Source organism: Trichogramma pretiosum, unplaced genomic scaffold (genome assembly GCF_000599845.2).
Source record: "Trichogramma pretiosum strain Unisexual culture from Peru unplaced genomic scaffold, Tpre_2.0 scaffold47, whole genome shotgun sequence".
Classification (NCBI taxonomy): domain Eukaryota; kingdom Metazoa; phylum Arthropoda; class Insecta; order Hymenoptera; family Trichogrammatidae; genus Trichogramma; species Trichogramma pretiosum.
In genome coordinates, this window is record NW_019640859.1 from 274562 (window position 1) to 302529 (window position 27968).

The 27968-nt window shown below is 40.1% G+C and overlaps 3 protein-coding genes across 3 annotated transcripts; 2 read left to right on the forward strand and 1 right to left on the reverse strand.

The window, feature by feature from the left end:
- The first annotated feature begins 6174 nt into the window (after window positions 1-6174).
- On the forward strand, window positions 6175-10846 carry LOC106654399 (protein spaetzle). The gene is made up of 7 exons (XM_014374236.2): window positions 6175-6455; window positions 6569-7035; window positions 8733-8820; window positions 8994-9256; window positions 9396-9458; window positions 9543-9646; window positions 9724-10846. The coding sequence occupies exons 2-7, from the start codon at window positions 6979-6981 to the stop codon at window positions 9986-9988; spliced, it is 840 nt and encodes a 279-aa protein (XP_014229722.1). The 5' UTR covers window positions 6175-6455; window positions 6569-6978; the 3' UTR covers window positions 9989-10846.
- Window positions 10847-11548: 702 nt separating this feature from the next.
- On the forward strand, window positions 11549-27243 carry LOC106654366 (RYamide receptor). Its single transcript, XM_014374184.2, has 7 exons — window positions 11549-12310; window positions 21110-21515; window positions 21968-22218; window positions 22339-22498; window positions 26396-26464; window positions 26563-26791; window positions 27044-27243. The coding sequence occupies exons 2-7, from the start codon at window positions 21153-21155 to the stop codon at window positions 27241-27243; spliced, it is 1272 nt and encodes a 423-aa protein (XP_014229670.1). The 5' UTR covers window positions 11549-12310; window positions 21110-21152.
- LOC106654388 (arylsulfatase B) lies at window positions 12370-17973 on the reverse strand. Its single transcript, XM_014374216.2, has 8 exons — window positions 17464-17973; window positions 17122-17295; window positions 16692-16904; window positions 16228-16474; window positions 15878-16057; window positions 15271-15540; window positions 13459-13732; window positions 12370-12791 (listed from the first exon to the last, which is right to left on the reverse strand). The coding sequence occupies exons 1-8, from the start codon at window positions 17563-17565 to the stop codon at window positions 12647-12649; spliced, it is 1605 nt and encodes a 534-aa protein (XP_014229702.1). The 5' UTR covers window positions 17566-17973; the 3' UTR covers window positions 12370-12646.
- Window positions 27244-27968: the final 725 nt, after the last annotated feature.

The following is a 27968-nucleotide window of genomic DNA, read 5'->3' on the forward strand; positions in this document are numbered from 1 at the left end:
AGCGAAAGTCCGATCGGTGCCAGCTGAACCTATATTTTTTCTTTTATTGATGAATTGAAAGGGAAAATTTTCGATATTGTGCTAAGGAGATGAGCGGACGCGTTATAGTTACGAAAACAACATTTAACAATAGAAGTACGGGCCGCTTTGTTTTAGTAATTGTATCTATTATAATGCAACTTTTTTTTTATTGAATAAATCAACGTTAATCATAGAGTTTAATTAATGATGCAATTATAATTAATTTATTTGCAGGTCAAATGGAAAAAGGTGTGAATATTACTCACTTTGAAATTGTCCACGGAAGTTTATCTCTCAGTGCAAAATCTTAAATTTAATGCCGATTTAATTTGACATCAGACATAAAAATTAAAGTAATCGTTTCTGAATTTCAATAATTTGATTGAATTCGTGAAAATTCAATCGCAATTAATGCAATCGCCTCGCCGCTAGATGACCAGTAACTTCATCGGTAAATCTGCAAGCAGCCAAATGAAAATAATTATATAAGTATAGTAAACCTTTCCATTTGAACAACTAATTGTATATAACAGATCTTGGATATAAAAGTCAATTATATTGAAATTTTATAGTTGAAATAAAAGGTAACATGAGTTCATGAGAATTAATGTAGTATGAATAATATCGATATTAATGTAAATATTTGAAATCTGTGCGTACTCGAGGAAAAATGACGTTTAACTTGATAGACCATTTTCTCAAAAAAAAAAAAAAGAAATTTATTTTGAAAAAATTATTATACGTACGAAGAAGAGGTAAAAAATCTAGCGACATGCGTCGGTAAAATATTTTTTCAAAAGCCTCCTCCACGTCGGACGCAGCGACCTTATAAATGTCTCGCTGTATACATTCAAAATAAAAATAGAAAATATCCTCGCGTCCGGAAGAAGCTCGTGGACGCGCCAGGGTAGTCGTCGTATATCTCTCGAGCTATTAGTTGCAAGTGGCCGTGCTGATGCCGCGTACATAGCTGCGGCTCCTTGTATTTCCGCTAGAGTAAATCTTGACTTTTATCCACGTCTCCTTCCCCGGGCGTGCGACACACTCACACACACAAAAAGAATCTCTATCCCCTGCTTTACATGTTATATAAAATGCAACGAGCTCGCGTATACATACATATATCTATAATTCAAGTACATAATGAAACTCCGCCGGGCCTTTGAAAAGGAAATTCACTTTCAACGGTCAGCGTCGTTCTCGTCGAGAGTTGCTCTGCATTCTCGATAGGAGAGTATAATGGTTCGCATGACCGTATCTAATCCTTCAGATGGTATTTATTCGCTATGTACATGGCTGATTCAAGTTGGTTTATATTCCAAATGCGACGACCACTACCGCTAATGATATTTACAGGGAACCGGACCAGAGAGAGAAAGACGATGTAAGCGCATCATCGAAGTAACTTAACAAAGAAGTAATTATAGACTCTATCGATAGGGAATATATCTTTGAAAACTTCAGACATAGTGTGTTTGGGGATGTTTGATTCGTACTCGACGAAGTTGCCCAAAAGTTCCTTTATTAACTCTCTGTTTGTAGAAGTTGTTATTTCGAAAAGAAAATTCGGTCGATCATTATTTCAGAGATTCGCGCACAGAGCATCTCTACGATCTTATATACAACGAAAGATGCAATTTTTCTCGTTCAAATTGACATCCCGCGCGCGGGCGCGCGGATAATAAGTATCTATATGAAATCGATCGGATCAAGTTCTTCTTCGTTTTGCTTCCTCTTCTTTTTTCCCATTTTTCCATCGCGACCCGCGCGCGCGCGCATAAATAAAATAAAAGACTATCCTTCTACACGTATATAGACGCGCGCGCACACAAGGATACACACTTTTGCTACGTAGCGCGGGTGGGTAAGTGTATAGTTTCTTTAAAACCTAGAAAGCATTTCGCAGTAGAAAGCGTATTATTTTTCAATATATTTTCAAATGTATATATGCCGCGTGGCGCGCGCTTGTGCAAATTGAAAACGAGAGCTCGCACAGTAGTAGGTGCATTTTCTTCGCGAGAGCATCATTTGTATATTATTTCTGTATCACACACAATGAACGAAAGCCATGCCAGTAGCAGCCCCCGCGCGCTCGCGATGAAGAGTTTCTGATCATTTCCGTTCCGACTCATTTGTCTTGCGTTGCACCTTGGTGAAATTGTATAACTAACGATGCGGTAAATCGCTTTAATTGAATTAAGATCGGTCGCGCGCTACTTTTAATTGTATTGTGTGATCATCTATATAAGATACTGCACTATGCTCGATTTGTTCCCGCATTTTATAATAATAGTCTTGAGTGTACCTTTGTATATTACTTCTTCTTCTTCATCTTTTTCTTCCGTAGCATAATAACGAAGAAAATATAAAGATCATTTCAGAAGGAAAATAAAAATATTTGCGAGTAAAAAATTTCCCGCCTCTTGCTGCGGAATTAAGGCGAGGCACACGGCCGTCTTATAATGTTGCAAAAGCATTAATACCAATTAGTGTAAAAGTCGAGTGCTCGAGTTTTGCAATAATGCAAGGACACGCTGTGCAGTGCACTCATTCCATCTGAAATAAGTAAGATGTAATGAATTTTTGTGCCGTTTAGAATCATTCCATGCCTTTTTTCCGGGCTCTTGTCTCGGAGCCGAAAAAAAAAAATAATATCGATAAACTTTTTATTGGGACGACGACTCGTGCAATGTTGTTTTTTGTAGTTTGGCGCACTCGCGAGCTTTCATTTTCATTTACGGATTATACGCGACACGTTTAATAATTTAGAAAATCGTAATTCGATGGATCATTGCGTATAATATTAATTTTCGTCCCAATTACAGGGTCAAATATGATTATCGATGCTTGTCCTAGCTGGTCCTTTAATTCGATCAATAGTGCGCGCTAATATCGGCTACATGCACTTTCACAAAAAACTGCACACAAATTACCAGAAAATAGTCAAATCGCCTCTATGGTGTCATGCTCGAAAAATTCCGAGTATCCAATAATAGAAAAAAAGTATTGATACATTTTTCGAGCGCAAATTCTTTACGAAAATGTGTATTATATCAAATTCCATTCCTTTCAAAGGATAGGGGGAGGAGTGAGGCATACTAAAGCGTGTAAAAATGAACATTTTCTTCGGTAAGCGTTTTCTAGAAGATTTCCGTGACTGCCATTCTTTCAATTTCGTTGCCCTCTAGACACCGAAGCACGTCCATTGAAAAATATTCCATGGAAATCTCTACGGAAAGCTTTATGAAAATTTTCAGCGTCTCCTCGTAATTATTGCCATCTCGTCCCACCGCTATGTACCAAATATTTCGGACGAATAACTATGGCGTATGGACAATCGTAAAACGCACCGCACGCACAGTGCTCACTCGCACACACGTGGCGCGCGAAATTCGAATTTCGATCTATACGTATTTCTTTTTTGTCGCTTCTTGAAATTGAAACCTGCACACGCCCGGCGCACAGTAGTACGTACGTGATTGATCGCATCGATTTATAACATTTTCAGTCGTATATTTGCCGCTCTCCGCCGACAGCCGCTCGTCGGCAATCATGGCATTATATATCTATATCTGTATATATGTATGCAGCGATCGCATGTATAAGCCATTTCGTATTTAACAATGCTAACGGTATACGCGAGAAGATGCACGCGTGTGTACTGCAGGTGTGCTGCACTATAGCTGCTGCTGCTGCTACAATAGAATTTGGCGTGCACTTCCGCACATACTAATGGAAAAAGGTTCTCTCAATATATGCTGCTCGCTGCAGAGTCGCGCGTGAGTGTGCAGTACTACTCGCGGCAGCAGCTCGTCAATGTCACCCGATGCTATATTGCTGCTGCTGCTGCTGCTGCTGCTCTATTTCTCTCTTCGCGCGAGCTCAGCTCCGCACACACGCGCTTCAACTTTTATTGAATATTTTTATTACGAATCAATAAATTATACGTATATATCCAGGGATGGATGGGAATCGCAATCGAACCCGCGCGAATATACACTTTTTTGAACGATTCGATTAGCTATTCGACTTTACGAGCACTAGTAGATACATCGTATTACGCACGGGCATGCACGCGCGTGGTATTCCCCCGCGCGTGCAGAACCGAAAGAGAGAGAGAGAGAGAGAGAGAGAGTAAGTGAAAATGCATATTAAAAAATAGCCACTGCAGCTATACGATATAATAAAAAAATAATCCGATAACGAGCTGTACTGTTTCGCGTTTTATTCGACGCACAAAAAGTCCAATTAATAGTCTGTACGAACTTGAAGTTTAATGCACATCTCTCTTTGGTGTTTGATAAAAATTTTTTTTTGCTACATCGCTTCTAGTATCTACTCGAAAAGCGCGCACAAGCTCACACACGGACAAACACACACACATAAACAAGATCTTTGACGCACGTCGTAAAGGAGGATAAAAATATTAATATAATTTGCCGCTTCGCGAGTTTTGCATCGAGTGTATTACGAGTACAACAACGAAGCGCACGGTTTTACGTTAATTACAATCGTTTGATTTATGTTGCATATCCTCAACTCGGTAAATTGTAACAAAAAAGGTGCGCGCGCGAGTACACATAGTGTCAATGGAAAACAAGAGAAGCATGGAGGAGGTGGGGAAAACAAAGCAGAGATTTACGAAAAAAAAAGAAAAAAACCAGAGCAGTCACAGCAGGAAAAGCTCTCGATACAAGATACCAAATTAACTCGATGTTCGAATTTCCGATATGCACACTCGGGCCCCAGGACCTCGGGGTATAATCTCCGCGCACGAGTCATATATCGTTCCGATAATTTGAATAGGCAGCAATACCGAGTACACAATTTTATGTATGTAATAACGATGTATATACGACATGTAAGGCAGCTACATACAGCTTATTCAAGTTATATACATACGAACTCGATGCTCCGATCGAGGACTATATTCCCCTTCTCTCTCTCTCTCTCTCTCGCTCGCGTCGGTCAGTGCATATAATGTACATGCATAATATATAGCGGCGAATCGGCACGCAATTTGTCCGGCTAGCCGCCGCTGCTGACGCTATATACACGGTCAGTCGCTCGTACATTATCGGCTGCTCGTCTACGTCGCGTCGTCTCTGTCTTTCCTGTGTGCGCGTATACTTACAAGCTTCGTGTGTCACAGTTGGGTTTATACAATACACGAAATACACAGACTGTACATTCGAGGATTAACGTTGTCATCCAAATTTTCGCGCATTTTCCTTACGGGGGCTCGCGAATGCTCGCAAACGCGTGGAATTATAGTCGTATTACGCAGCGCATAAATCGGATATAGCACATAAAGCACGAGTCCCGTTACGAGTACAACGCACGAATACAGCGAAAGACATAGAACAGGCGCAAAGATCTTTTCGCGCGCATACAAGCGCGTCGCGTATCACAGTCGCGCAAAAGGATTATAAGTGAATCGTCGTCGCTGCAATTGTGCCGACGACGAGGACGAGGACGACAGGCAGTCCTGTGTACGCATTAACATATTTGGATCGTATAAAATAGACGCCGCAGCACGCTGCATACCCTGTGTGCAGTACGCAGAGTCGAGCGCTCGCGCGCGAGCTTTACCAGACTCCCATTATTATACGATATAATATAGCCCGGTGCAGCGGAGAAGCAGCTAGGCAGCAGGAGGCAGGAGTCGGCCTACCGCAGTCACGGTTAATAGTGCTAATTTCGTCCTCGTGCTCCGCATATATTTCAACTATTGTATTACAGAGAGAGAGAGAGACTTTACAGCGTGACTCCTGTCGCCATTATATACGTACATACATGCAGTACATGTATATTAACAGACATAAACGTGTGCGCGTATTTAAGCTTTAAGCTTGATTCTATGCTATATCCTATAGAACTACTACTACTACTTCTGCTGCTGCTGCTGCTGCTGCGATTGAGGTACTGCTGCCGACTGGAGCGCAGTAAATAGCCGCCGTATGTGTGCCCCGCCGGCTCGCGGTAATTAAGCACGCAGCGAGGAGCAGCAGAGAGAGGATGAGACGACGACGACGACGATGATTGCTGCTACTTCTGCTGCTTTTGTTTGTATTGTACGATTACGAAATCAAGCAAGCCGCCTTACAGATAGCTCCGATATCTCACGACGACTGGTACTAGCTAGCTAGTAGTAGTAATAGTAGTAGTTGAGAAAGAGAGAGAGAGACAGAGACGTATACGTACGAGAGCAGAGCTCGCAGGTGTAAACTTCTCGGAATATATCATCATACAACGACGTATACATAGCTCTCTCGGTTTCGTTAAGACATTGCCGCAGGTGCGCGTGTTGTTTCACACCTCCTCCTCCTCTCTCTCTCTCTCTCTCTCTCTGTATGCTCTGTGTTCTGTGGCTCTGTGCTTCCCCAGTGACACAGTGTGTAAATGTGTGTTATTAGAGTTTGTGTGTATGAAAAGTGAGTCATCGCCGGAAAAACGTAGTCGTCGTCGCTGCCGCTGCTATTCATCTTTTTTTCCTTTTTTTAATTTTTTTTTTTTTTTTAAATGTCCGGCCGGTCTTTTATGCCAGAGTTGCTGCTCGAGCTAGACGATTCGTGCCGCGACTCGTCGCCGGTGAACACGGCCACGACCACCGACTACTACTCACTCGTATCTACTCGTACTGCCAAGGCACTGCTGCTGCCTCTCTGCCAACGACATCGTCCAGCTTCGTCGTGATCTGTATATATCCGTATACACATTTTATACTAACACGAGCAGCTCGTCGTGTGTCTCGACCTGTACAGAGTGTCCCGCCAGTCCGCCCGCAATCGAAATCGCAGTCGTCCGCCAGCGATATAGCGACCGCAAAGCAGCCGCAGCAGCAGAGAACTGAGTGTCTGTGTTGTGTGTACATACAGAGACACGCACGTCGATATAATCTCGTCCTCCTCGGGGATTCCGTCAGCTAAATCGACTTTATCGCGTCGATATCACATCATGGATCTCTTCAGTCAGGCCCTCAACGTTCGCCTGCTGTTGATTTTTCTCATTCTGGTAAAAATCTATTTTCTATACTACTACTCTTCTTCTTTTTCACCTTCTCTCTTCTTCTTCTTCGCGGTGCCGATGCGAAATCGAATACAGCGTCATTAAGGATTAATCAATTTGTTTTCTCTCGCTGTTTCTATCTCTATTTTTCTTTCGCGCGAATATACGCGTATGTGTGTGTGAGTATGGATGTGTGGCAAATAACGCGAGCGAGCGTCCACAACAATTAAGCCTCACCGCGCGCGCAGAGATGCGCTTGATTTATTTTTCGACGAGATTCGCTGCTACTGCTATATGGGTGCGAGCAGAGCGAGACACACACCCACACAATGACGCGCCGCCGCCGCCACCGCCCACCCACCCCCGCCTGCAGAAGTGGTAAAATTGAATGCAACCATGCATTCTATACTCGCACTTGCCGAAGCTTAAAGCTCGTCTACTCAAATTCATATCTGCACCGGCGTATACGGCTGTATTATATACATGCGCGTTTGTTTGTGTGTACGCGAGTGTGTGCAGATGTATAAATATCTCGGGTGCACGTGTTTCGAGCCTGCGACGCGACGACTCCGCTTTGAAACGAGTGAATGCGACAAAATAAGTGCAGGCAATTTCATTTATTTCTCCCATTTTTTTTTTATTCTAACTATCGCTACGCTCCTGTATTTTAATACGAAGATAGCGAGAGACAGATTCAGTGGCGCATGAAACGTGTGACTGAAGTACGCGCGTCGAGACTGAAGCGCGATATGATGAATTTGGCACTGCAGCGAAAGTAGAGTCTCTCCTCGATGAAACTATAATTCGCACGTGTGCCTTTCCGAGTCCGACTAATTGCTTACTTTGTACCGAAATAGTTTTGCGCATTATTTTATTTTTAGAATTCACGTGTGTGCGATTGTTCAATCAATGCCTTTCGATATACATGTAAATTGTATTTTCGTAAATTACGTCATGTGCACATTATACATGTATATACGAACTCTCTCTCTCTCTCTCTCTCTCTCTCGGTAAAAATCTTATTAAAAGTTTAACTCGCTTCGCTCGCTCGCCAATACGATCCCGGTATATATCGGAAATAACGCCCACGTTAAAACATTTTATTTAATCGTAAATTGTTTTAAATAATCCACACGAAATTCGATGGAAATGAATAATAATATACTGTCGATTATAGCACGTAGGTGAAAAAAACCGGAGAATGAGAAGGATTAATTCTATGCATCACGCAAATAGAAATATTGTATTCATGGAATTGTATGCAAATGCACGACTGCTATAACTACATGGCAAAACCCAATTGAGAATCGAAAATTATGTAGTTATTGATACAAGACGTAATTGTTCGCTTCTTATACTTTATACTAGCGCGAAGCGCGCTTTAATCTACGAAGAGCAATTATAACATATGCTTACCTCAACAATTTGACGTCATTCCGACTCTCGAGGCATATAAAATATTGATTTTCATTTTGTGGTTTTCGGTGCAAGCTCGAGATTTATATTTATGAAAATGTATTCTGAAAGTATCATAAACGCCACGTATAATAACGTCGGACTATCAAGGATTAAAAATAGATTACCACAATTTTCGAAAATGCATAGCGAATCGCTCGGAAAACGTTGCAAATTATATACTTTGTACGATTTTAGAGCTCTTGGAGAACGACTTTGAAAAACTTGAATTTTATATCTTTTTCCAGATATCTAGCAAATGCACAGGTACAGAGCGAGGATGGCGCCGTTGGTCGAGAGATGATACAAGTGATTTAAAGTTTCCAGAAAAATCAGGTGGGCAGACACACACACATTCTCTCGTTTATTCTCTATCACACCCCCGGTATAAAACTCGTAAACCCCTGTAAAACTCGTAAGCTCCATAAAGCCCCGCTCTATAAAAGAAAAATATATACAGTCCGAGAAAATGACATGTATTTATTCTTGTGTGTGTATGATCGATGCAGTATCCACCAGATACGGCGACGGCGGCAGTGGCGGCGATGCAGCGGACAATATCGATAAAATCGTATTCCCAACGGACGACGTTGTGAGCGTCAATCAGCCGCAGTCACAGCAGCAGCAGCAATCGCCCTCCAAGTTCGTGCCGCGTCTCGCGGGCAACTGCGAAAAATCGACTTTCTGCGAGTTCGCGCCCAACTACCCGAAAGACTTCGTCGAGACTAATCTGAGAATAAACAGCAATAAATTCCTTCCGTCTTCGGACGTGGTAATGTATTACTTTCTTCTTTATTTATTTTTTTTTTTTATAAATTTGACAAGCTGTTGTTGAAAGAAGGGAAAACATCTGTCACTGATTCGGTATTGATTGTTCGATGAATGATTTTAAAACGAGACCGAAATTTTAGGTACCGAACGTAGTTCATCGATTCAATGCTGGTCCCGAGGATGCCTCATTATGCGATTCTCACGTGAGTTTCAATTAATTATGTATTCAACGTATCGTTTAGAAAATTGATTGTGAAAATTAAACTTTGTGTCTTGTTATTTTAAAGGAAACGGTGGTCTACCCCAAAGTAGCTCAGAACAAAAATAACGAATGGCTATTCGTAGTAAATCATGGAAACTTCACTCAAGGAGTCCGAGTTGAAACATGCGTGTAAGTATCAAACTCCTTTGATCAAAAATTTGTCAAGTCAGCAAAAAATAATCGTATCATTCTTAAACATTTTACAGGAACGAAAACGCCGAGTGCAATCTAATCGAGGGATTCGTGGAGGGATACAAGACGGTCTGCAAGCAGAAGTACATTTACAGACAACTCGTGGCAGTTTTACCAGCTGGTCAAATAAAGCAAGAGATGTTTCGATTTCCCGCCAGCTGCTGCTGTCACATTAAATTCGCCGGCAACTCCTTTATGAGGTTCGGCGGCGGCGGCATCGCCGCTGGTGGTGGAAGCGCCGCCGGAGGAGCCACGACCGATCGCGACAAAAACAGCTGATGGCGCTCGTATGCATAACGAGTCCTTCCCCTTCGCGCGCGGAAATATATGTAATTAATTTTCACCGCGAGTAGTCCAGAGTTGACCCTGTTATTCTAATCACGACTGACTCTGCGCCTACGTAAGAGAATGAATAACAAACACACACAAACACACATGTATACAATTTTTAAAAGTAATTCGATACGTAGCTCGATACGCACACATTTATTACTTGTTACGTTTTTAAGTATTTTAACGTATTTATGCATATATGTAGTTGCGACTCGCGATCGCTCAATTTTTATATAGTATTAATTTCCGAAAGATGAAATGATCAATTTTGTATTCTTGGTAAAAAGCACTATTGAAATCTGCGAGCTTTACAAATGCATAAAACAGCAATCAATTGATTTAACTCTCGCGCAGTGAAAACCCAAAGTGGTTCGATGATAAGCCTAGAATGAAATTTCGCTCGAATTGATTCGGTCGAGAGCGCACGATTTCAATATTTTACTTTCGACGATTTTGTATAACGAGAAACCCTTATAACACCTTGATTCGACGATGTCGTCATCGTCGTCGTCGTCGTCGCTATACGAGGTTAACAAAATCGTCATCACTTGCGAGTCGCGAACGCGTGTAAATATATCGATTTAAATGTATTGTACATTTTGTGTTACTGTTCGGGGCGTCCAATCTTTAATTAAAAAAAATTTCAGCAACGTTTGATTGTTCTATTTTACTTAAAAATTGGATGAAACTCCGAGATGATCAACGATGTTCGCACACATTCAAGTCGGTCGAATATATATTATATTTTTTTATCTATTTAGCGAATGTCATCTTTTTCACGAAAATAAAGAGCAAAAAAAATATGTCAACCTATCACTGGGATTTTTTCTGTAAGTAATGCCCTTTTCCTTTAAACATAATTCCTACACGACGAAGAAGTAGATGCAAAGACGCAAAAAGCTCCGAGTAAACTTCCATCCTGCATATTTTTATCTGAATTGATAGCTAAGAGTAAGAGACGTTTGGCTCGCGCGCGGGATCGATTTTTCTTTGTTACCATGAAAGATGAAACGGAAAGATTTTTAATACCTGAGCGAGGATGTAGTACGCGTTGGTACACGTGAGCAATGGGCATTGAACTGTGAACATAATCATCATTGCCTGCAAGATAAATCGAGCGAGTAAAAAATATCATTGAAAAAAATTCTCCCGTTTTAATCGAATAAAGCACCGCGCGTCAAGTCGTCGATATACCGAAACTCTTTTTGTTCTCAATTTTCAATTTTTTATCTTCGAGTGACGAAGATTATTTTTTCTTAGGTTGAAAAGTTTATTAACATTTCAACCTCGGGCGAAATAATCATTTCTGTTTATAAGAACATCCCAAGGACATCCTGTCGACGTGAGAAGTAGCTCTGTATACATACACGCGAAAAGCGTCCGATACGCGCCGAGTGGCGGCGCATGCGTGAGCTTTCGAAAATCGTGGGAGCTTTCCATGGGACAGCACCGAGGCAATACGGAGTAGCTTACGATCAGTCCGCGATGAACTACGTGCCGAGAAAGTGTTATAGTTCCTTCGCAAGCTTAATTGTTAATCCAAAAACTATTAGCGGTTACAGCGAGATTCGAAGATAACGTCTTGTTATTGTTAGTTTTAGTGAGCGAGTTTGTGCTTGCATCGACAATTAGTTACAAGTTGAAGTTATGAGAAGTTTAAGATTGTTAAAGGCACAATGATACAAAAAAATTTTAATTCAAAGTTGAACGAATATAATCAGTTATAAAATTTATGCGAACAAAAAGTATAACGCGACGCTAAGTAAATACCCTCGAGTAATTAGTTGAGAAAAGTTCCAACCGCTGCACAATATTTTTTGTTATAATTTGTACTGTGTAATTTGTTAAAACCTTTTGAGATAATGGCTTTTTTCGAGATGAGGGAATTTTCGTACCCTCACTTAACAAAGGAAAATACACGTGTCTATTAACTCAGCCCGGGGTGTATAAAAATCTTGATGAACAAAAAAAAAGTTGAAACACTGTTGCAGTTAGTTTCTCTACGCGACCGTCAAGTTGCTTATCAAGAAAAATATACGAGTGTCAGGCGCAAACTCTTGTGGTACCACGAGTCCACAATGGAATTGTGGTGCCGATTTTTCCTGCATAAGCAGCAGCAGCAGTAACAGAAGCTCTAAAATAGAGCCAGTTCTATCCTGGTGTACAAAGAAAAAGTTTAGTGCTTTAAAACATCAGAGTGAGCCCGCGTTGAACCAGATGTCATGGAATATAATCTACATCGTTGTAAAGTCTGCGTAAAATCCACAGGTAGACAGCATGATTACTTTTTTTTGAAGTATTTTATTTTAAAAATACTACTGCATTGTCATACATGAGTTACAACTTTTTTGATATTCATCGGAGAAATAACAATTTGCCTAATGGAAATTGTAAAATCGATTTAAAATAAAAATGTTTTTATTTTCCAAATTCGGAAGAAAATACAATAAAAAGTACATTAAAAAGAGAAATAAAAAGAACATTAGCTTACGTTAATTACTTTCTCCGGGCTTAAGATATAGGAGGGAAATCACAGTTTCAATTGTTACACAAAGGAAAGAGTGACGAGCCTGATTTAATCAAACTCTATGCTCCCAAAGTAGTTCACTGATAATCTCCAAAATTATTCCAAGTATGATCCCAGAGAGCTGGGTTGCCTTTTTTGTCCCACGGAAGATTCCCCGGTGGTATCGCCGTGGCGTTGAGCTTAACTAGTTCCTCCTCGAGCTTTTGAAGTATGTCTGGGTGTCTGGACAAACAGATAAAATAATTTTTCATTTCCCCCAACTTTTCCCTTTATCTTTGCTCTCTTGAAAGTGAGCCGCGCGCGCGCGTCTTCGGTAATTGATTTGTCAAATCCTTAAAACTATCAAGTATCGATCGCGAGACTCTTGACTTTTTTCATCAAACAAGTACTTAAAAAAAAACTTGAAAAAATATTCATTATATTCTTTGTACTTTTCTCGTTCGAATCGTACGACATATCCAATGAAGCACGTCTAATGAGTGGCGAAAGCAGAAAAAAAAAATTAAAAATTCTTGATCAAAGTATCCGCGAACAAAATTATGTTATCGTAAAGAGTGAGCGAGAGAGTGAGAGAAAGAAACGAAGGAATAAAAAGGGCTTGCCACCGCACACGATGGCTTTATAAATCAAGTCGGCTGCAAATATCGCTCGGAATTAGATATTTCAAACGCGAATATACCGCTTGTATATACGACAACTTCTTCGAGATATTACTGCTATACTCGTCGCCTGGTTATGTACGAAGAAGATGCTGGTAGAAGGCCGTGTGACTGCACACAGTACATACAGTTATATACATATCGTTTATATTACGAAGCGTCAAACCGCGCAATATCGCTCGAACGGGGCACACGTGTTATACGCCACTACTATACACTGGTATACTTACTCCGCAGCCAAGTTTTGTCTCTCGCAAGGATCCTGGAAAATGTTGAACAGGCAGGAACTTTTGGAAGGGTAGCAAGCCTGCTGCGTCGTATTCGAAGGACACTCTACGGTTGCTCGACTCCTCAACTGGCCGACGATCGTCGCGTTCAAGCCCCGGCCGAGGCTCTTCAGTGCTCGGGCCACTGGGCAGTTCCTGACGACGCTATCCACGTCGTAGCTGTAGTCGCGTCCCGCGGGCCCGTACCAGTGATCCCATTTGCCGCCGTACGTCGAGCCTGCATGCGGTACATAGATCGATAAAAGTCACGAAATTTTTATCGATTCGCCCGCGAGTTCGATATTTCTCGTCCATTTTTTTCTTATCTCTCATCTTCGCACGTACGTATGGAAGGACTTTCCGAATGAATATGAACTTGCGCGACAGCGTAATTGTAATGGATTGCTTACTATTAAATTAATACGACAGTTTCTAATTAACTACATCATTTCGTATATAATATATATGCGACGAAGTTCGCTCTCGCATTGTGTTATTCGTTCGAAAATTTAATAACGTTCTGAAAGGGGGGATAGAAAAAGCTCTTGTCAAACAGTACATTACAAACGAAATACGAAGGAGGGAGAAAAAAATTGAACTTGCATCGTGAAGCAGCAGCAGAAAAAAGTCTCTTGTAAAGTAGTATATTTGTTGCCCGAGGCAAGAATGAAAATATATATTCAATTTGGGACATTATTTATTATATTGCACCCTGCGAAGTCTGTCGGCGCGAAAATCAATGACCGCAACAACGTAGTTTCGGCAAAGTTTTGAGCTTTTGATCTCACGCGCGCGTTCGACGTGCTTCTTCATTCTATTCCTTTTTTTTCGTTCGATTTTAACGCGTGGTCAAAGTTTACAGCAAGTTAATTAACTGATTAATAATTACAGGCTTTAGAATTCAGATCGAGTAGTGCTTGATGAGCTAAACCGTGGCGTTCAAATGGCATAATCGATAAGAAAAGCTCGGGGCTCTCGAAATCGTTCGAGTCTCAAAAGATCCTACCATTCACGTCTTTGCTAATGACTTTTTTGAGGAACTAATTTTTTAAAGACCGATCCTGTATCGATCAATAACAGATATTAACGGATTATTTGGCCATCACTTGCGCTTGACAATGATGGATATTACAATCGCTCAATCATAATTTGTCACGTGACCCTTCCCTCAAAACGAGAGATCACAATTTGACACACAATTCTTTATATAGATCGCATGCAGTCGCAAAGTTGATAGAATTGAAACAAGAATTTGCGGACTACTCGAAATTTGGATTCGAAGTTATTATGAGAAATAATTAAAAACAAGTGTACAATAATCATTGCGAGCAGTTGTAAATTAATGCCGCTATCTGCCGACTAATTTTAAATTTAAATGCATGATTTATGACTGTAAGCAGTCAGGTATACATTTTGTCGCGCCATGTACAACACGAATTGATATTAGAGCTACTACATGTCTGTCGAATGTAGTACCAATTTAACGCGGAAAATTTCTCTGGTTTTCCGAAATTACTCGACGCAGCACATACTTTACTCTTTGTTGTAACCCAAAATTTTGAATCTACTTACAATAAAAAGTGATGAAATTTTCCGTGACATTTATTATTCAAAATTCTTTTTTCAATTCGTTGGATACATGCTAAAAATGCCCGCAATAAAGTAGCACGAAAATGAAATTTTTGCGTACAAACTTGCCCAGCTCCCTTTGATGTTACAGAGCGTGGCCGTATAAGGTAACTTATTACGCTACATACACCCGCGGCAACTCTTTACCTTGTACGAGCTTCCACTCGTTTTGCATGATCGACGCCACCCCGACGACCTGGTCGATGTTGTGGAGAATCGTCGTTCTGGGCGATTCTCGATCCTCGGCCAAGGACTGCCAGGCGTCGAGACCGTCGATGCCCGTGATGTTGCTGGGATCGCCACCCGCGGCCCTCAGCAGGCTCGGCAGCCAGTCGCTGATCGAGAACAGTCGATTCGAGACTCGGCCGGGATTCGACAGACGTGGCGACCAAACCAATCCGACGCCTCGCACTCCACCTGTTGCCGAACAACGAGTATTTAATTTCGCGTTCGCAGAGTAGTAATTGAAAATTAATATTCGCACCCCCGAAATTAAACATTCATGCTGTGCGAAAAAAGTAGTGGCATAAGTGAGAAAAGATTTTTGAATTTTCACAATTTTTAGAGAGCATAAAAACGAGAGTTTCGTAAGAATGTAAAGATAAAAGTTTTTCCAAACGATTACCATTATCTTCTCAAGGAATTTTTAATGAATAAAGTAAGTACAAACTCTTTGCGTATACGACGCACCACGACGACGATGATAAAAGGGCGCATCTTCCTCGAGAGAGCGAAGTAAAATTTTTTTACAAACCTTCAAAGAGAGTATTTTTAACGCCACGAAGAGGCCAGTTTGAAGCGGCATTCAAGTTGAAGCCTTGAGCGGGTCCACCGTTGTCGGTCGTAAAAACGATTATACTGTCTTTCAACATATTTTTTTTCTCCAGCGCCTCGACCACCGCGCCGACTGACGTGTCCATTACGCTGGCCATAGCTATATAAGCATATAAAAGCGTGGCATAAACAAACATGGAAAAGAGTTAACAGTTCGATACGCGCGGGCAGATAATTTTTTATGCGCCCGACAAGTATACGTATATACATCCGAATCGCATTTTCATATATAGAAAAGTATGAAAAACTCGTTTAAAGTGCATATCGTACCAGCGAAGCGACGTCTCTTGTACTCGGGTATCTGGATTTTTTCGACGACATTGTCCGGCGCAGGTAGCGGATTGTAAGGATTCGCCGAGTGCACCGCCGCGTGAGCCAGATACAAAAATAACGGCTGGCTGGCGTTGTGACTCTGAACGAGCTTGACGGCTTCGCCCGTGAACACGTCCGTGGAGTACTTGCCGTGCAGGTCCCAGGCCGGCTCCAGATTCCGCCGCATGTCCAAGCCCCAGTAACGCTGCGTCGACGATCATCGTCGGGGACGAAAAGTCGGATCGTTATGAATTAGAAATGAAAAATTACTTTTCTCTCGACTCCAACTAGAGAGACAATTTTTATTCGAAGGAAGAGAAAAAAAAAGTAGGATGCGCGGCTTAATTACATTCGCATATAATTATTATACGACAGCGCAGCCGTCGTCATAAAAAAGAATGAGATATAATAAGGAGAGTTACCTCTTCAACGGCCGTGTGATCGTAATAATCTTGATGACCGGTCCAATATCCCAAGTGACTTTCAAAGCCTCTGTAGGTCGGAGTATATTCTTTCGTATAAAAGCCTAGATGCCACTTGCCAACTATGTGATTACGATAACCCAATTCTTTTAAATATTCGGGCAATAGCTTTTCGTTGAGAGGGAGACCTCGAGCCTCTGCGCCCATCAGTACCTAAAATATCATCAAATGTCAATGTAATAAATAAAAAAATATCTAATCTCGTATTATCTAATTCGATGATTGTCCAAAACAAGTCGCCTCTGCTTTGACAATAAGTCAAATCAGTGCACATCATTGCATACGGTCACCCACGCGCGCGGGCGCGCGCAAAATCAAGCGACAACAATATGCGATCGTCTGGTCGTCGCAGGCAGAGCATATAGCTTACCCCACGCTGCATGCCGGTATGAATCGGATATTTTCCAGTCATCAGGGCGCTCCTCGAAGGCGTGCATATGGGAGTGACGTAGTATCTGTTCAATATGACGCCGCTGTAGGCGAGCGCGTCAATATTAGGAGTTGGGATTTGTCCTGATCCGTGAAATCCGACGTCGTTCCAGCCCTGCGGATTATGGTATATTTTCATTGTTAGAAACTCGACGATGAAAATTGACGTCGATTTTATTTTCTTAATGGTAATTTCAAAATTTTGAATAAAAAAATTATTCAATGTGTAAACACAGGCTTGCGATATTGTTGGGGACATCGAATACAAACTTTGCTCATTTACCAAATCATCGGCGATTATGAAAATGATGTGTGGCCTCTCAGCAGCAAAAATCATGTCTGTCAATCTCGACAGTAAAAACCAAACCAACACTCGCGAACACATGTTCTTTTCTTCAGCTATTAATCCAGGCGAGTGAAACAACACAATTAAATCACTTTGAGCAGGCTTTTAACGAATCCACGAGCCTTTGAATGCGATTTTTCAAAGCGCGCAGCACGACGCGCGCGCAACTTTGCTGCCACTGCTGCAGAGAGATTAAAAAATCGGTCTCACAATCATTTTTAATTTCTCGGGACAATAATAATATGGTTAAAATGAAAGCAAACAGCGACAGACGACGACGACGAGGAGAGAAAAACTACGCGCGACGGGCACCAACCAACTCACACACACACAACAATGAATCCCGTCTACGCGATTACGAATGATGATTCTCTGTCGCTTTGTCCTCGCACTGCCACCGTAAATATAAGAGAAACTGAATACAGCGAGCGAGAGAGAGAGAGAGAGAGAGAGAGTGGGAGCAAACACGAGTGCACACAACATCATCATCGCTCAGCTCCGCGAGCTCGAGCGAGCTAGCGACTCGAAAAAATAAAAAAAAAATAAAGATTCATCAGAAATCTTTTAAAAAAGTACATTTAAAAGTGAGAAATTTTTCTCTAAAAAAATAATCATAGACAAATATTTAAAGCTCGGTGATTTTTCAAAGCTTTGAATTACGCTGGCTTACATTTTTTTACATGACTTTTTTCGAAGAAGTGTAAATTCTGTAGAAAAAAAACAAAATCAGTAATTATGATTATACGCATCTAAATCGTAACTGTATTGGGATAAATAAAATTTTAATGTCATTATGAAGGTAGCTAAAAAAAATTGCAAACTAGGTCATCAACGAAAAATCGCGTTGCAAATATGGTGAAAATTACTTACAACCGTTGCAAAATTTCTCGCGGCAACTGACAAGGCAAAGAATTCCGAGACATGTAACATTTTCATTTAGAGTCGAGTATTAAAGATTATCAAAAAGCCACTTTCAAAATACAAGTTGAGAGAAATTTATTGTCCCGACAATGTTTGCATGAAAATCATGACGATGACTCAGATACTATTCAATCTCGTACAGCTTTTTACAGAGATACAGTTCGTTCATTTTTCTGTAACTTTTTTTTGAATTTTGGAAACAAACTAAATAATCAAATTTCACGCTATTGTTTGCACGCTGCATCTGTAATGTGTCGAATAGTTAAAATGTATTCGGTAATAAACGTATGCACGCGCAGCTGATGTGCGTTATTCTGATTCGGAGCTTTTCCAATATAATTCAGCGCGAGAACGTGTTCTGAAAATTTTCACGGTTCCCTTGCGCGGTGCACTGCTTTTGGCATCGCCTTAAATTGCAAATTATATTCATAACATAATTTCGAACTATACACGCATATTCGCGAACGAACTATTGTGTTAAATTTATAAACACTGAAATGCGCTTATACATTAGCGTGATATGCATATCCAGTGCGTGAATAAATATATAAAATACATAGCCAAAGAAAAACTGAGAGAGAGAGAGAGAGAGAGAGGCAAGTAATATGCGTCGCGTCGCTGACGTTTGCACGAGGGCAGGGAGGGAAGGAGGGCGAGCAGCAGCATGTAAACGAACGGATTAATGTGACATATGACAAAGTACTGCGCGCGCTGCACACACACACAAAACACACCAGAGAGGCCAGCCCTCGATCGTTCATTGAGCATCATTGAAAGAGCCAAATTATATCAATTGAAATCGGAATAGATTTCGCGTGCGCGTTCGGTGGTTATACTCTCCAAATGGACATCGAGCCGGAAGAGGCTGGCAAATTATTAATTTTCAGGCTCCCCGCGCATATGCTGCTGCTGACTCCGAGGATACTACGAACGATACATCTCTTATATAGCCCGGCTGCAATTCGCTCGGGACCTGCGCCGCTTTTTCTTTCCGCCACATTAGGTGCACTTCTTATATGCAGCAGCAGCAGTAGCTCATCTCGTGCCTATTCTACCGTCATCGATGCAATTTGTGAGATCGTGAGCTGCTGCACTCGCGGGTGCACATTATAATTTTAGAAGCCAATGGTAACTGCCAGCGAGCGAACAAATCGCAGCTCGATAATATAAAATTCTCTGCTTTTATACATAACACGATCTATTTTCTCACTCTCGTGGCAGAGGATCTCTTTGCGTGTGCGTGCGTTATATCTATACCTGACGGTGATTCAATACACAATTTGCTCCATTACTTATACTTCGCGTATATGCGTAACCGTTAAACACATTTATCTTTGCGTGCTGCTACTGCTGCAGCGCTGAAGAAACATCGCCATTGTATAAATAAGCTATTTTTTTGTTCGCCGCGTGCGCGTAGTTTCAGTATGCGTTTGCATTGAAAATTAAATCAATATTATATAAGTATATTGATGAGAGGATGGAACGATTCTTCCGAGTATCATATATGATGTTTTCAAAATATGCTTTCCAAGAGAATCAATCATGGGAATAAGAATACTTTGATTGTTGAATGTGAAATGTTTTTTTTCGACCAACTAAAATTATTGACAGTTCGGGAGCGCTGCTCAACGTCCACAAAGCCAAAAATAAAACAGAAGAAATGACATACAAAAATCATACCCACATCATACAATTTAATTTCGAACTTCGAGTTATACAGTTATTTTGATTTTGCCACTTGCAGGTTTTCAGATATAGGTATTCGCCATCTAGTGGAAGAGACTTAAGGTAGCATTCATGGTTGAAATAGCCTTTTTTTTAATCACATTCACATTTCCAGGTCATTTAAAATGAGCTTAATATTCCAAACTTAATGGAAATAAAACTGTGGTAAAATTATGGAAAAATGATGGCAAAATTATGGATTCAGATCGTTTCCCATAGTTTTCCCATAATTTTTTTTTTTTAAACGGGATTTTTGAATTATGGGAAAACTATGGGAAACGAACTAAATCGATAATTTTGCCATAATTTTATCACAACCCTGCAGCAATTTTACCAGGCCCTAAAATGGTTTCACCAAGAATCAAACCTCGAACCACTCCACTGATGTCAGAGGCGTATGCTTTAAACCACTTAGCGTACGCCTGGGCCGATCATTCTAATATTTCTGTGACTTTTCTTTAGTAGACTTTCTCTTTTTGCCAGTTGGCTAGTTTCAACTTGGTTAGCTATAGAGTATCAATTCTACGTATCTCAGTATCAAAACTACGATTTGATAATTGATCCCAAAATGTTATAAACATACCTGTCAAATTTTTCGATTTACATGCATTTTTCGAAGCTTCTAAAAACTATTGGGAAAACGAACACGAAAATGAATTCCGCATGAATGTGCTAATGAAAATGCATTTTTCTTTTTCCATCGAAGTCGATCCCACTTAAAACGACTTATGAGATGCAAAAATCAATTTTTCCCATTGAAACAAAATTTTCTCGTTACGTATCAGAAAAATAGAAAAAAATAAGCTTATTTAGGCTACTGTATTTGGAAACATTTAAGGATGGTACTTTTTCCGTTTTTAAGCCATTATTATTTTGAGCATGTACATCACGAGCAGGAATCGTCAAATCCATAAAAAAAACTCGATGCATCTTTCAGATTGAACACAGTTAAGGACTGCTGTTGCTGCTGCACGGCCAAAATGAACGACAGCATCGGCGTCGGCGACAACGACGACGACGAGCTGCTGCTGTTCTACGGTAATCTGAGCGACTACGACTGCCGCTCGATCCTCGAGGCGAACGCGCTGGGCAGCTACCAGCCGCTGGCCTACGTCATGTACTCGGTGATCTTCGTGCTGGCCCTGTTCGGCAACGCCCTGGTCTGCTACGTGGTCTGCTGCGCCTCGCACATGCGTAACGTCACCAACTACTTCATCGTGAATCTCGCCATCGCCGACATACTCATCGCCCTGTTCTGCATACCGACGAGCTTCGTCAGTACCCTCACTCTGCAGTACTGGCCGTTCGGGCCCCATCTCTGTCCCGTCGTCAATTACTTGCAGGTAAAAGATTGATTCTTTTGCGCTGCCTCGTGTAATCTTACGATCGCCCCCAGTGGCTTGCTTGAAACTTTGAAACAGTTCGAACGAAGAAGCTGCTCGCGAAGAACTTCGTATTGAACGTAAATTTTGTCGAGAGCATGTCATATTCCAATTAACATATTTTCTGATACCGAAAAACTTTGAGAGAGTCTTGCATTACATCATCTGTAATCATTGGCTTGGATGTATTTAACGTTAAAAGTTTGTAAAGAGCATAATTTTTAATCTCGAACGAAATGCAAATTTAGTTACTGATTCTTCGAGTACTTTCCTCTCTTAACTCGAGATTCTATCGAAAGAAATTATAGCTCTCATGAAGGGCTCCAATATTATCGACTTGTAAATAAGTTACTATATCCGAACTGGAAAAAAGGTATTCATCATATATATTTTTTTTATAATCGAGCGTGCAGGCGGTCGCGGTTCTGGTCAGTGCCTACACTCTGGTCGCCATCAGCGTCGATCGCTTCGTGGCGATCGTCTGGCCGCTGAAGCCGAGACTGAGCAAGTCTCACGCGCTCCAGTTCATACTGGCCATATGGGTCCTGGCGCTGTGCATCTCCCTGCCGATCGTGCTGGTCTCCGGCCTCAAAGCGCCGAGCGAGCACTACGAGTACTGCAAGCTCGCCATGTGCATGGAAAACTGGGAGGATCCCAAGAGGAGGTAATTTTGCTCCCTCATCATTTTAAATTTCCAAAACCAGTCAATAATAATTTTTCATATAATGAAATTCATATGGCATACGACGATGAAGGAAAAACTAATTTTTGTTCTCTTTTCAAGGTTCCATTATTCTACGATGATGTTAATACTGCAGTATGCATTTCCACTCGGTATACTGGTGCATTCGTATTCGGTTATTGCAATTTTCGTTTGGGGCAACAAGCCACCAGGAGAGGCCGAGAACAATCGGGATGAACGTTTTGCTCGATCTAAAAAAAAGGTAATAAAACTTTCAACAATTCAAATTATTGAAAAAAATGTTTAATTTTATATTTCTTTTTTCAAGGATTTAATTATCAAATGATCATTCAGACACATAAAGTCTGTGTACTTGCATTCTTAATAATTGATTACAAAATAAAACAAAAATTTCATTCAATAAAAAACGTAATTATAATCATCTTTATTTTGTCTCTCAATTAGTGCACAACTTTTTTTGTTGTAAATATTAATAAAAGTGACCCGTTGCCATTTAATTTCATAATTTGTATATTCAACGTCCTTAATTATATTCTGCACTGACTCTTTCCCGTTTTACAAAAGTTTCGAGCTGAGAGTTGCTGTACATTTAATTAATCATGAAAATTTATCGAAACAAAAAGTATAACGGCGATTTGTTCATTAATTTCGAAACCAAACTCTAAAGCTTATAAATCTTCGTTACAATGTAAGTTTCGATTTTTATAAACATAAACAAATCCGCTTTCGACTTATACCGACTTGTTGCCGTTGTTTATGCGACTGCGAGTATTAACGGGATAACAGATGAAAATTTTCATCGCGTCGAGATTTCGTGACGATGTTTTGAAAATTTGTTGAAAAAGTTCGTTATCCTGAAAGCTGTGCACAGGTTTGCACAAAAGTTTTTTCATTTATTCCCGCGAATTGTTTAATTTTCTCAGAACGAGTTGACGACTCGTTACCGCCGAGCGTTTCGAAGGGGGATACTCTCGCTTTTAGCGTTGTTTAGTTTTCCACTTGGTCGAAGCTGTCTATATGAGTTAAATAAATATCACAAGGCGTTAGTAGTGTATTTTTTATTTGCATTATTGAATTTGTTCTATTCGGGGTGTCATCTTTATTCATTTGTTAATTTTTTTTATTATTTCTCGATTTAATTGAACGAGTTTAATCAGAGATAGTTAAAACCACAAACACGTTGCTTCTGTATGGAAAATTGTTTCATTTTCTTAACACGACGATAAATCACTTCAGCCTGACATAATTCATAATTTTCCACGACCTTGAGAAAATACGAGGCACTACTGCGGTGTGCGCGAGGCGGCAAAAGCACAGGAATAATTGAGAAGTCGTAAATTTTTATCGAGACCCTCGCGCGTCTGTTACGAATTAAAATTGAGAAACGGTCCTTGGTGGCATTGTGAAAAATTAACGCACAGAGAGAAAAGCCAGAGTCAAGCTGGAGCCAGGGGCAGCAGTGCATTCAGCGCAGTAGCACGAGGGACGTTATTATATGTATGTCGCGGCGCGCAGAGCCCGTGGCGGCAGCAGCGCGGCAAACTGCACATCCGATGCAAAGAATCTCGAATCTCCCAGCTATCTTTCGAGCAAAACTTCTCCGTTGCGCCCCAGTCGGAAAACTACTCGAGCTGGAAAACACATAGCTGTCATGCGCGGAAGCCAGAGGCAGAAAAGACTCACTCACTTGTTTGGTGTGTTTTATATACATATATAAAGTGCGTCAGTCAGTCAGTGAGCGCGAAGACTACATTCGTGGCGGCTGTCAATGAAAAATACGAAGAGCTTCGCGGACGGAGAAATTTTAATTCAGGCTTAGTGAGCTTTGAAAACATCTTCCAAATAAAAGTTAATACTAAATTTTAATTTAAAAAAGCCCTTCAATGAAACAAGGACAAGTGTATAATTATGAATAAAAAGAAAGAAGGGCTATAAACGAAGAAATTTTTCTTATTACATTATTGTCATAGAAGAATCATTTACATCAAAGGGGTGGTGGTGGTGGTGCGTCGAGAATGTTTCATTACGTATTCCGTAAACTCCGGGGCGATTCGATAACTTCGCACGATGCGCGCGAAGGTAACGATGGATCACACAACTGTCTTTTACAGCAAAATTACGCGCGTCATTAAGTTTTCAAAAAACTCTTGTAATTTATCACGATTTATCGGGAAAAATGTCGCTCTGTAATTTTTATCCTGAGATGCGCGTCAGGCTTCAGCTTCGCGATGCGAACGACCGATTACGTTAACTCGCGGCACACACATACATGAATAATTAATCGCCAACAGCGAGTAAATATAACATTCATAGGAGCTAAATATAGAGCGCAGGAAAACGAATTTATTGTTTTTTCGCGTGGCCGTGTATGCACGCGACATTAATATTGGAACCGGCGCGCGCGCGGCCGTGTACGTATTATACATTCCTATAACGTGACGTCTTTATTTCCGATCGCTCTCGGCATCGGATAAAATCCCTGGCTTTTGCAAAAGTTCTCCCTACTCGCCCTCGACTATATACATGGATGGAAACCTTATTGTCTTTTCAAATATTTTTTTACGCATAATGCGAAAGAAATGAAACTAATTTATGCATTTATAACTTTTTTGATTTTACTTCAAAGTCAATTAATTTTCCGTTCACGGAGACCTAGTAAAACATATCTCGCTGAAGTCTTACATGCGAGTTTCAATTTAGCTTTTTTCAGCTTGAATTTTATGATCTCGTGGAAGTAGCGCTATTAAAATTTGAATTTATACTTTTAGCGAAGATACGTAAAGTAAATATAAAATCAATCTCCTTACGGTGACGAAACTTTTACGAATCGAATCGAGTTGGCTTAAAAAATCGACTAGCGAGAAATTGGAAAAAAATATTCAATTTCGACATTCGACGGGGGTTGCAGGAGAGAAAAATCAAACTCTTTTTCAATCGACGCAGTTATACAAGAGCCATACTCTGTCGAGCGTTTTCTATCGAAGGCACCCCCCAAATGACTCCTCTCGAGCGAAATAAGTTCCATTGTAATGCGAGTAATGCACTTGCGGTATATAACGTAAATATTTAACCGCGACAAACAATAAAGCTAATATCTCAACCTGTGCAACCTCTTCTTCTTACACGGTGCCTTAATTTAGTAAAAACGCGCGCGCGAGCACATCTCTCGCGTATACCATGAATTTATGCCGTTTCACCGTATAAGTCGCTCACTTTTCTCTCTCATGAAAAAATAATAAAATAGCCCGAGAGCTTGGGTATAAATAAAACTTACGTTATTAAGAAATATTTACAACCCCCTATACCCGTGTGCGAGAGAATAAATATGAGGCGAAGAAATATAACCGCCTTAGCTTCGCTAAATGTGGCTGGGTTGTACAAAGAGGGTACGGAAATAACTAAACAGGCTCTCGGAGAGAGAGCCTGCGAGTCGACTCGCTCTCACAGAGGAATAAGGCGTTAAGATTTTCTGACAATAAAGACAAAGAAACAAAGACTCGAGTGGCTATATCAACACGGTATACTAATGAAATCGTGAAATATAATTAAAACAACGTGTGAGTCTTATAACTAAATCAAGTAAATTAATTTGGCACGAAATTTAGTTGAAAAATAATTTTGAATTTTTTTATTAACAATGGATGTTAGAGAGTAGCCAGGTGTTAAGTTATTTATGCTATTGTAGGCTCAAATATTACCGAGAATCACGAGAGCTGCGGAGAGGTTGAATGTATTATTCTTGATGCGAAGTTAATACTTAAGTAACATCCATTTGGTCGTTCGGAGCATCAAAGAGAGATTTAAGGCTTTAACATTCTCTTGTATAGTTGCTCTGGTTAGAAACTAGAATGCATTTGCGAGCAGGCTGTATTTTATAAGCACTGAATTTTTGACGACGAGGATGATATCTTTGCGACAACTCACTTCTCAAGAGGAAATGGATAAAAGAATTACCTGCAAGCACTCCATTTTTTTAAATACTGGCACTTTTCTTCAAACGATATCGTTACTGCATTTTTTTTAGTACTTTGATATTATACATATTTAAATTTTTATACGTATTATTAATCACAGAAAACCGATTGAATATTAATAATCGATTAAAATTAACTCAATAATTTTATCGATTAACTTTCAGATGATAAAAATGATGGTACTGGTGGTGATCGTCTTCACAATATGTTGGCTGCCTTACAACATACTCGTGGTACTGTAATTAATTACACGAATATCTCGATTAAACTTTTTGCGAAAAAAAAAGAAGGAAAGTTTCTCATTTTCCGACCGATATATTTTTGCGCACAGCTGCTGCTCGACCGCGAGGAAAACGGCATCGACACGTGGGAGGGCATGCCGTATTTATGGGCATGTCTCCACTGGCTGGCCATGTCTCACGCCTGCTACAATCCTGTGATTTACTGCTGGCTGAACTCTAGATTTCGCAGCAGCTTCTTCGTGGTGCTGAAGCAACTGCCCATCATACGCCTGAGGATCCGCGATCGCGATAACGTCAACTACACCAGCGCAGCTGGAGGTATGCTGTTACTCCCTCAAAGAAACTTTATACCAGCTGATAACCGGTAGTCTTTATGCTTTTAATTTAATTTACCGTTTTGTACGATGACCTTGACAGTCCAATTTTTTTTTTAATTAGGTGTTAAAGTTTCTTAAATTTATTTAATAATCTTATCTATTGCCAATCTATAGAGATCAAAAAATTATTTGCTTTTCAGAAACCAAGTTCAATTGCATAATTATAGATGTTCAATCAATTATATGATTCCAGGCCAAGGTAATCCAAATCAGTGCGGATTGAGGAGAGTTAATACCTGCACGACATACATCCGAACATTTAATAATAATAATGTTACACAACCCGCCCGAAGCGCTAGTTTTCGTTGCAACAATGAATCAATTAGAATAACATCGATATCCGTTCAAAGGCAACACGCTCATCTGGGCACCCAGGCTGAAGAACCTGTATAAAGTATTGAAGTTGTTTTGTTGTTCTTTTAGTTCGTAATTTTAACTCAAAGTATTTAGGATTAAGGATTCGTTTGATATCTGTGATTTAAATTTACAAATAATTATAAAAGTTGTTACGAAATAAAAAATGAAATTGTGGATTTTTTAAATTTATTTACATTTTTTTACAAATACCTGCAAATTCATGATTGTTCTGAAGTTTGGAAACTTTAAACAATTTTCTTTAAGTTCAGTACACTGAATGGATCCAATGAACCATTTAACACATTATCTTATTTTTTGCTCTTTTTTACGTTTCAATTGAACAATCATCCAAGATTTCGATGAACTTTTTAAACTCTCATTTAATCAATTGAACGATGATTTTCGAAATTAAAACAAATCATCAGAATTTATTTTCAAACACCTCCATCAAATAGTCTATTTAACAATAAACACCGAGTCATGAATTTCAACGTTTTTTAGGTGAGGTAAGTAACTTCTACTTTGCCGACGCTTGTTTCAAATGCGTATGAAGCCACAGAGAGTTGAGTAGTTTCCGCGTTAGCGACATAGGAAAATATAAAATATCTAAAAAATAATCTATATTTGATAGTCAAAAATTAGTAGTACAATGAATTTTATTTTGAAACTGTCTTCAAAAAGTGAGCAATTTTTTTTTGTAATTTCAATAAGTATTTAGTATCAATTCATAAGTGTTAATCAATAAAAAATTGGTGAGAATT